Here is an 11146-nt window from a genome sequence, read left to right as displayed (position 1 = left end):
TAACACCATGACAAGTGAGCTATTTTGCTCAATATTCTCACGACGCAAAAAAACACCTACAGAGTGCACGCATTACGAGAAGTCTAGTGCGCGTGTGCATTTAGAGTGCGCTCTTTCACTGCATGATTCAAATGGAAATGGCTTTTCCGCATTTACAGGTCACATGGCGTATGTAAAAAGTCATATGATTATTCTTCAATGTACTATAACCTCCAAGAAACATTTACGTGGCCGCTCTCCAGTATAAGGGGATTTCCCTACCATTAATGCTTAGACAATTTACACTGCACACATCTGCGGCGCAGTGTGGCTCTGATACGGCCACTGAAGCGGATTACGGCCAATCAATGCTTGTGTTTATGTTTTTATACAGGCTATGGTTTATTCCAGCCGCGCCACGCACGTTTCTGAAGCGGCTCTCTTTGCTGCTTCTGTAAAGATACACGCATAAGCCTCCTTTGAATAAATATAGCCAAAATCCGTCAAAATCCCACTAAAATCCGTTGCCATGACTTATCGCAAGAGGCAAAAGGTTACGTTTTAGTCGCATAACATTGGTTAATGGAAACGCCGTCATTTCGCAATACTTTTTTATCGACATTTATAAATTATCGCCAAAGTTTTGCGCAAATCTGTAATGGAAACGCGCCTAGTGAGCTCTGTCAGACATATAACTACTGCCCCACACGTGCAGGATTGTGGGATATCATAGGCAGCGAAAGAAGCATCTGTGCTTCCTTCAAAAATCGACCAGACAGAGGTATCTTAGACATGATGTTAGTTAACATTTGAATACCTTCCTACCGATGTATACTGCCTGAGATGGCAGAATGTTTCAGGTTTCAGAAGCAGCTTCTCTCTCTCTCCCGCTGTCGCTCATGGTGAGGCGGGATTCCTCGTTATCTGGCTGTACCTGGTAGTCCTCATTAATCGCCGTGGAGACAGAGCTGATCGACTGGTGTTTGAGCTGTGATTAGGGAGAGAATGTGCCAGACTTCACACACTCCTTTAAACAAGTTGCCCTAGAGAGATCTGACTCCATATTCTGACTTAACAGAGAGTGTAAGGTCTGAGCCGCCATCATCCCCTGGGTTAATCAGCCAAAAGGATCGCCAATTGCACCAAGGCACAAATTGTCTGAGGAACCACTGTTAGATGTTCGTTTTTGATGTTGATCACTGAAACATTTCCTCAGAATCTTTGTTCACCATCCCTCTTATGATTTAACAAAAAAGCACTTTACAAATAAATTGAATTGATTACATAATTTGCCAAGTTTCATGAAAGCAGTACTTTTCCTTTTATAAAAGAGTAGACAGTATTGTAGCTTTCCTTTTCAGGTTTTTATAGTTGTTTTTTGTTTTTGTTTCATATCAGAGTTTGTAATGTTGTGATTCATCTCAGAGTTTGTTCATGGCATGAACTCTTTATCGAAGAACATTTTGAAATTGCCTTTGGAGAACATGAATGGGAAAAATACTTGGGGAACCAAGGCTGCTGAAAAAGTGTCCTGTCGCTGTTTCACTCTTATTATAATTACCAGATTTATTTATTTTTTCATAAGTTTTTTGTTGTGTATTAAAAACTCTTTCTCTTTCACTTTCACAGCACGCTCCCCAGTATTCAGCGCTATGTTTGAACATGAGATGGAGGAGAGTAAAAAGGTGAGGTTTATTTATTTTTATTTTCCTTCCCTTCTATCGTACATTTTGTCTCATTATACTTCAAAAGCAGTGATACAACTCCCATCCGTTTAGGCCGTCACAATCACAGAGGCCCTCACACCATTAATGTTCATGCACAACTTGCTGTTTTTCATGCAAGTGTTTTCCTGATGTCTCATTTCTGCAGTGTTTATTAGTTTCTAAGTATATTAGCTATCTCCCAGTTGGACTTAAATCCATCCAACCTAATTTTCAGTCCAGCTGTGTGGTCTAATACCTCTGCATTTACAGAATTGCTCAACTGTACCATCTTCCTGCTTGTTTTCAATAGCCGATCATAAATCACTATTTGCCATTTTTCATGCATGGCTTTTTAATATGGCAGTTGTATTAGGCCTGATATATAATCAGAGCAGTGGAGTTTGTTCATAGAGGCGTTAAAGATTGCGTGTGTAAATCGAGAGGGCTGCACATGTCTATTTAAATGAGGACTGAAGACAGTATGTTATTTTTAGGACTGTAAAAGATAACACTTGCAATTAGTGAAATGCTTCATGCCATTTATTTAATTTGACATTCATTTTTGTAACGTAATCCAAGTAATGAACTCAATTCTTGCATCTTAAAAGGAACTGAATGCATTTACTACTACAAAAAAAAAAGTGGAATATATTTTATATATTTGCAGCAGTGTTGTTATAGGTAATTACAATTGTTAATGTTAGTTAGTAGTTTTTGTTAATTAAAATAAAGCTGAAATAAATAATAAAATACAAATATTAGATTAAAAAAAGGTAAATAAAAAATGCTGCATTGACAGCTAAATAAAAATAAGTTTGAAATACTAAAATTTACTAAAAAAAACAAAACAAAAAACTAATAGAACTGAAATTTAAATAAATTAGATCCAAAAGTAAATATTAAAACAATTATGGCAAAAGCACATTGAAAATATAAAAATTAAAGCTAATTCAAAATATTAAGAGCTCCAATATTATATAAATAATACTAAAATTACACTTATTTGCACTGATTGCCCCTTACGCTTCCCCTAACACACTTCCTTTTCTTCCTCTTATCATCATCAATGTTAGTCCCATGCTTCACCATCTGCTGATCCAGTATTCCTCTGTCTCTCTCCTCCTGTCGTATCCCCCCTTTCCCAGAGTTTCATCATGCACCATTTTTTGGGACAGGATGTGCTTGCGTTTGGGGTTTGTGGAGCAGTGAGGCTTCCTGTTGTTCCTTTTACTTGTGCGGCTTATTAGCTTTGTGAAGATCCATGCAAATGTGTGAGGCTGAGTTTAGTGTTGAGAGAGAGAGTGTGTGCTTAATAGATAAATGATGGGATCTGGGGCTCAGTTTGTGCATAGGCACGTGTAAAAGCGAGTGTGGACGCATGTACGTGTCAGTGCGTGTGTGCGTGTCAGGCTTAGATGATGGCTGGGGCTCAGTGATTTGGCTGCGATGTCTGTAGAATATTGATGGATTTGATGTTCCAATAGAGAAAATCTAAAGAGAATTGAGAGGAAATGCCTCATCAGAGAGTAAACAGATGAGTTGCCTGTTACACACACACACACACACACACACACACACACACATATATTGTCACAGGAGAGGTACCTTTTCAAAAGGTACACTTTTGTACGATATTGGCAACTTAAGGTACATTCAAAGGTACATAAAGGTACATTTACCTAAAAGGTACAAAAGTACCTTTTGAAAAGGTACCACCCCAGTGACAACTTTTGTACCTTTCTTTTTCCTGAGTGCAGAAACATAGAAAAATATGTTACATATACATATATGTCTATTTAAGTAAGTACATTTTATTTATAGAGCACATTTAAAATTCAGCATTATCAAATTGGCCAAAAGTGACAGTAAAGACATTTATAATGTTACAAAAGATTTATCTTCTAAACAAATGCTTTTCTTTTAAATGCTCTATTCATCAAAGAACCCTGAAAAAATGCATCATGGTTTCCACAAAAATATTAAACAGTACAAAGCAGTAATAATGTTTTCAACATTTTTAATAATAACAAAATGCCTCTTGAGCACCGAATCAGCATTTTAAAATGGTTTCTGAATGATCCACACACACACACACACTCACACACACACATATATATATATATATATATATATATATATAAACAGACTCCTGAAAATCTGCTCATGAACTTGTCTGAACACTTCAGTGACTTTTCACACTGGAGCTTCTGGTGTGGACCGGAGTGCTTTTGATGTCCACTTTTTTTTTTTTTGTGGTGTGGAGTTGCTTTAGGTACCGAGAAAACTCAGTGGAAAGCCTGCATTCTTCGTCTCTTGCGATGCATCCATAGTGACTGTTTTGTCCATACAGTGAAAATCACTGAAATAACAAATAATATTGAACACCTTTGACTTTCATTATATGGACCAAGAAAAAACACTCTTCTTTTGTGTTCCGCAGAAGTCAAATACACCACTGTTTGAAAGTTAGAGGTCAGTACGTTTTTTTGTTGTTGTTTTTTTTTGGTTGGTTGGTTTTGAAAGACGTCTCTTATGCTCACCAAGGCTGCATTTCTTTGATTAAAAATACAGTTAAACTGTAATATTGTTGAAAGTATTACGTTTTAATAATTGAATAATGTTTTCTATTTAAATATATTGCAAAATGTAATTTATTCCTGTGATGGCAAAGCTGGATTTTCAGCAGTCATTATTCCAATCTTCAGTGTCACATGATCCATCAGAAACATCTAATATGATGATTTGGTGCTCATTTCTTATAATTATTAATGTTGAAAACAGTTGTGCTGCTTAATATTTTCATGGAAACTATTTTTGGGGATTCTTTGAATAGAGAGTTTAAAAGTGCCATTTATTTGAAATAGAAATATTTTGCAACATTATAAATGTTTACTGTCGCTGTTGATCAATTTAATGTGTCCTTGCTGAATAAAATTATTAATTTCTTAAAATCTTACTGACTTACTTGAATGGTAATGTTTGGAATTATATGATGAGTGAATTTTCGGTAATACTTTAAATTATTGAACACGCATTCACTATTAACTAAGAGTTTTCCCTCAATAAACTCCTAATTTACTGCTTATTGATAGTAGTTATGTAGTTGTTGTAGTAGTTAGGTTTAGGTATGGGGTATAGGGTTAGGGGTCTAGAACATGGTCTTGCAGAATAAGGCATTAATATGTGCTAAGTACTAATAAACAGTCAATATGCTTGTAAAATGCATGCTAATAAGCAACTAGTTAATAGTGAACTAGTGAATAGTGTTCCTCAATCTAAAGAGTTGTCGAATTTTCATGTTTGGCAACCTGTACTTTTGTAGTTTTGGTCATAGATTTGAATAAACAAAAGCATCACCACAAACTTTCCTTTTTTTAGTGACTGAGCCTCTTCAGTTTTACTTAGGTCAATTTGTTACTAGTTTTTATGATGGTACTCATATTGACACAAAAGTGCCACAGTTCATTCATAGCAAAAACTGCAGTCTGCAGGGGGAGGGAGGTAAAACAGAAAGCCTGTGACTTTAGGTTACACAGACTTTTATTTTCTGTAATAGCCTTTAATAAATAGTTCTGTTTGCTTTTGAGTGAACTTTTTCATTTGACCTTGCTGTGTTTCTGTGTCTGCGGGTGGGGTGGAGTTCCTAACAGTTGCTGGATTAATTGGTTTAGCTGTGATGGACGGGCCGGGACGGAAAAGGCTTTGTTACCAGCACGACAATCAACAAAGCGATTGTGCTCCGGCAGCCTTGGACAGAAGAGAGAAACTCTCACACACTCTCTCACACTCAGGAACAGAAAGGGAATGAGGCTTTCTGAGCTATACATTAATTTGCTTTTTTGAGTGACTCTGTCCTTTTGTGTGCGCATATGCTCTCATACGGTGGAGGTCAGTGGTCGTGTGAGTTTGGTGTAGGGGGCTCAAGGGACACCGCAGGAGCTCATAAGAGGAAAGGCCAGACTCTGACACAATTACACGTTATGCTTTTACAGCAGTTTCAACAACCTGAACTGCATCAGTTCCAATTACATCACATTTTAAACCTCCAAAAGCGCAGTCAGTTGACTGTCTCAATGACATAGAGTTGAATAAATTCTAGATTGTTTTAAGGCCTGCGTAAGCTTCACTTTCCACGTTCCGTTCTGTTCCGTCTCACGCACAACTTTCAGAGTATAGTCAACTGCGGATGAGTTATTATAATCTGTTGATATATTAATTAATATTTTATTATTATTATTATTATTGATGCTATTTTTAATTATTGTTATTGATACTATTATTACTATTAATACAATAATTACATTAATAACATATTATATATTTTTAATAACGACAACAAAATAAAAATATTAATTATCATCATTATGGATACTACTATTGTTATTAAAGAATTACAAAAATTACCCATTATTATATTATTTTAATAATAATACCAAAAACAACAACAACAGCAACATAATAATAATAATAATACTTCACTTTGGCTTTATGGTGTTTGCCTCTGTTTTAGATAAAGCATTGCTGATTAGCACATGTGTAAAGAGAGTCTGTGGAAGTTGAGGAGTCTTGGGGGTTTTCTGACCTGACTTTCTGAGACTGTGTGATCGACAGGGTTCTGATGTGATTTGTTGTCTAGAACCGAGTTGAGATAAACGACGTGGAGGCTGAGGTCTTTAAAGAGATGATGTTCTTCATCTACACTGGCAAAGCACCCAACCTGGACAAGATGGCTGATGACCTGCTCGCTGCTGCTGACAAGGTGAGTAATGCTCGCACACAAGCAGTGGCGGTCTGGCCATCTGGAGCACCGGGAGTTTTCCCGGTGGGCCGGCCCAGTAAATGTAAAGAATGAATTACAGTAAATATACATAGCCTATCCCTCCATCGGCCCAGACGAATGGCCCGTGTGGCCCATTTGAGACAAACATTCTAATTAATTTAGCGCGTTCTGGCTCAAAGCGCTCGTCAGTGTCAAAATGTTTTAACCAATCAAATTGAAGAAGGCGAGATTTACTGTTCACAGAAGCTGAGCTGAGCTGTGCTGCGCGGCATTTGAATGCGAGCTGAGGTAAGATGTAAACAGCTAAACATGATGAGACAATTCAGCAATATTTGCCAACGGTTTACAAAAATTGTTTAACGACAGACAATAATTTTCAGGCATGCAAACTACGTGGCCTACTGGCCTTCTCGAATTTCTCAGATTTTAATGCCATTTACATTGTTTGCCACAGTGTATATAGAAACATTAACGTAGCCATTTTCAGCATACGTTTGTATATCATTATATTTCTTCCCAAATTTCACGTGTCTAAGAAAATGTTTCAAAAAACAGTAAAAATATAATTCTCAAACTTACTCTAGAACATTGTAAATCTGAAGACTTTCGCTTTCAAGTGTCGTGATTAGGAACGTTTTATTTTTCTATTAAAGATATTTTAATGTAAATGTTTTAACGGTTTAATGTTTAAAGCTGCAGTCCGTAACTTTTTTTGGTTAAAAATGATCCAAAATCATTATTTGAGCAAGTACATAACCAGCCAGTGTTCAAAACTATCGCCTTACTTTAGCCCAATTCACAACGGTTAGCTTATAATAATGTTTTCTTATTTGAGTGGTACGGGTAGGTTTTCGCGGGAAATTCGAGCATGGCACTGCGTCATTTCACACCGGTGCGGTGACTGACTGCCACACATACTCCTCAAAACATTAGATTCATCCGCGCTGGAGCCGTGCCGCCACACAACCCCCGCAAGAAAGATAATTCCGCACACAGCTGCAATTGCAGGTTTTAAACAGAGATGGCGACAAAGAGGAAAAACTTACAGACTGCAGCTTTAAATGTATTTTTTTTTCTGTGATCAAAGCTGAATTTTCAGCGTCATTACTCCAGGCTTCAGTGTCACATGGTCTTTCAAAAATCATTCTAATATGCTGATTTGCTGCTTAATTATTTTCAATTATTATTTGTGCTCAGTTATTATTAATGGTTCTTATTATTATCAATACTGAAAATCGTTTTTGTTTCTTAATATTTTTGTGGAAACTGTGACACTAACTTTTACAGGATTATTTGTTGAATACAAAGTTAAAGAACAACATTTTCATATATAAATAATTTGTAATAAGTATATTTTTACTGTCACTTAAATCAATTTAATGCAACCTTGTTGAATAAAAGTATTATTATTATTATTATTATTTTAAATCTTACTTTAGACAATGGTGATGTATCACATTTTCCACAAAAATATGAAGCAGCACAACTGTTTTTAACAGTGATAAAAATCAGAAATGTTTTTCGAGCAAATCAGCATATTAGAATGATTTCTGAAGGATCATGTGACACTGAAGACCAGAGTAATTATGCTGAAAATTCAGCTTTGATCACAGAAATAAATCATTGTATGCCGTATATTTGCATAGAAAACAGCTATTTTAAATTGTAACTCTATATATTTCATAATGGTTCTTATTATTATCAATACTGAAAATCGTTTTTGTTTCTTAATATTTTTGTGGAAACTGTGACACTAACTTTTACAGGATTATTTGTTGAATACAAAGTTAAAGAACAACATTTTCATATATAAATAATTTGTAATAAGTATATTTTTACTGTCACTTAAATCAATTTAATGCAACCTTGTTGAATAAAAGTATTATTATTATTATTATTATTTTAAATCTTACTTTAGACAATGGTGATGTATCACATTTTCCACAAAAATATGAAGCAGCACAACTGTTTTCAACAGTGATAATAATCAGAAATGTTTTTCGAGCAAATAAGCATATGAGAATGATTTCTGAAGGATCATGTGACACTGAAGACCAGAGTAATTATGCTGAAAATTCAGCTTTGATCACAGAAATAAATCATTGTATGCCGTATATTTGCATAGAAAACAGCTATTTTAAATTGTAACTCTATATATTTCACATATTACAGTTTACTGTAATTTTCATCATCATAACATTCTTCATTAAAAAAAGAAAATTGAAAGGTACACTAAAAACAGTCCACATTCAGCACTACATTCCAAGTCTTCTAGAGCAGAGCATTGTTATATGGACTGATATTATGGTAGGCATTTAACTTTAGTGATATTAAACTGTCCCTCTAAGACAGTGTTTCTCAACCCTGGTCCTGAGCGCCCCCCAACACTGCACATTTTGTATGTCTCCCTTATCTGACACCCATTTCAGGTCCTGGAGTTTCTTTTAATGAGCTAATGAGTTGAATCAGGTGTGTTTGATTAGGGAGACACAAAATGTGCAGTGCTGGGGGGCGCCCAGGACCAGGGTTGAGGAACACTGCTCTAAGAGATGTGTAAAAATATTATTAACAAATTACCATATACACCAGGAAAGACGAGTTATAATGTAAAGAAGTATGACGGTCATTCATTAATGTTAGTAATAATAATAAAAATATATATATATATATTTCTGTATTGTGTTATATTTGAATGTTAGTAAGTGGTGTTAAAAATAGCTCTAATGAGCTGGTGGGTTTATGGTGTGGTGGGCCGCTCTGTGCCAAAAAGTCCAGGGCCACTTTTTAGCCCCAGTCTGCCCCTGCACACAAGCACCACATTTAGCTGAATACATGCCAAACAGCATTTTTTCTTCTCATCTAAGAACAAAAATGTATTTTTTTTATTAAATGTCAATGTCTTTGAGCCAATATCTGCCAATAGCAATGCAACATCTGCTTTGTTTTGACAACACAAGCTCACAGACACACATTTTTATTGAAGTGCAATCTCTCTGTCTTTAGTATGCTCTAGAGCGGCTGAAGGTGATGTGTGAAGATGCTTTGTGCACCAGTCTGTCTGTGGAAAACGCAGCAGAGATTCTGATCTTGGCCGATCTGCACAGCGCTGACCAGCTGAAGACACAGGCTGTCGACTTCATCAACTAGTGAGTGCTACTCCTGTCAGGCTAGTAGTTCAGATTTTAGATAGATAGATAGATCTTTCCACACTTAACTTTCATGCTCTGTTTTTTAGATTTTATTTTATTTTACTAGCTTGTTCAGTCTCTTTGCAGCAGCTTTATTGGACGGTGTAATTTTGAGTTGATTTCGTGGATGGCAGTAACTTGGCTGGCGTGAAACTGGACTGTGGCCATCTCATTTCAGCTCTCTCTTTCCCCATCTCTATATAAAACACCCACCGACACAACAACAGCAGAGACAGAGGGAGATCAATAACAAGGGCAACACAGAAAATAAACATGCACACCAGCACCCCCTCCCAAACTGATTCGTCCTCTCTGCCCTTCTTTTCTTGCACTCATTTTTGCTGCTTATGTTATTGGTTTATGTGCTCGTCTTTCTCTTCTCAAATGGTTTTATTGCCGCACATAGGAGTCTAGTATCAGAGTGCAGCAGTTTTCCCACAGCACCAGACTCTGTCCAGCCATCACAGGACAATGACTGCTAGCGGGAGTATCCCCACTGCTCAGAAAAAAAGAGAGAAATTTTACAAATTAATAAAGTCAAAACAATACAATGAAAATAGAGAAGTTTTCTATTGAGTTGCCCTTGCCTTTTGAACACAGTAGCAAACATGCAGCATGGCCATTGTAGTCCAGAACGAATGACTCTTATGATCTAGTTGTTTTTCAGTTCCACATACAAATGAATCGCAAACTTTTTAATTGAAATAAAAGCCTGTCCAACATACAGCACACAGGGTTTTGGTTCCATAAAATAAATTTAATACAGTACTTAATCTTGTTTGTTTAAAAAAGAAAAAAAAAAAGTACTGTGCACCAAATCACACATAATAATTGCTGTGCATCTTCACAAAAACCGAGAGACGCAAAACCAAAAAAGAAAATGCGTGAAGACTTCTAGAAAATATTTTTGGGAGATTTCAGAGATGTTTCTAATTTATTGCTTTTGATATTGAATATTTAATAATGCATGCTTGTTTCCTTTTTTAAATGTATGTTACCTTTGCTGTCATCTACCTCACTTATCTCAGTTTATTGAGGCACAAGTCGTAGTTAACGGCTTGTTAATAGCGAGAATTAGACCTTAAAATAAAGTGTGACCGTGTTTTTTATAATGTTATGATGTCCAAATTCACTAGATTCAGCATTTAAAATGATTGATTTTAGTTTTCAGTGATTATTTTTAATTTATTTAGACAAACAAATAGTGTTAGTTATGACAGGTTATCAGCCAGGACATTTAAATAATTTTCGGCTTATAGGTATCAACCAGAATTGTAATATTAGTGGTGCTTTAGAAAGACTGTACTCTTGCAAGAGAAGTGGGTTTTATTCTTAAAAATATTGCATTATACCGGTGCAATGGATACATTTTGAGCAAGCACTTTCAAACGAACTTTGAACGCTTGATAATTTTATTTAATTTTATTTTTTGTCTGTATTCTTTTCCACTGACTCATTTACAAACACAAGCTTTTTCATACACATTCTCTCAA

The 11146-nt window shown here is 35.8% G+C and overlaps 1 protein-coding gene across 1 annotated transcript in view; it reads left to right on the top strand.

Moving 5' to 3' along the window:
* Positions 1 to 11146, top strand: part of LOC107678886 (speckle-type POZ protein-like) — a 35004-nt gene that overhangs the window by 22237 nt on the left and 1621 nt on the right. Inside the window, exons 5-7 of the mRNA XM_016474308.1 lie at positions 1609 to 1664; positions 6322 to 6444; positions 9469 to 9611. Coding sequence (XP_016329794.1) covers positions 1609 to 1664; positions 6322 to 6444; positions 9469 to 9611 — 322 coding nt within the window. The remainder of the gene's footprint in view (positions 1 to 1608; positions 1665 to 6321; positions 6445 to 9468; positions 9612 to 11146) is intronic.

Source organism: Sinocyclocheilus anshuiensis, unplaced genomic scaffold (assembly GCF_001515605.1).
Source record: "Sinocyclocheilus anshuiensis isolate Anshui unplaced genomic scaffold, SAMN03320099.WGS_v1.1 scaffold1800, whole genome shotgun sequence".
Classification (NCBI taxonomy): Eukaryota; Metazoa; Chordata; class Actinopteri; order Cypriniformes; family Cyprinidae; genus Sinocyclocheilus; species Sinocyclocheilus anshuiensis.
The sequence above is the reverse complement of the archived record's forward strand: the minus strand, read 5'-3'. Positions and strand labels throughout refer to the sequence as shown.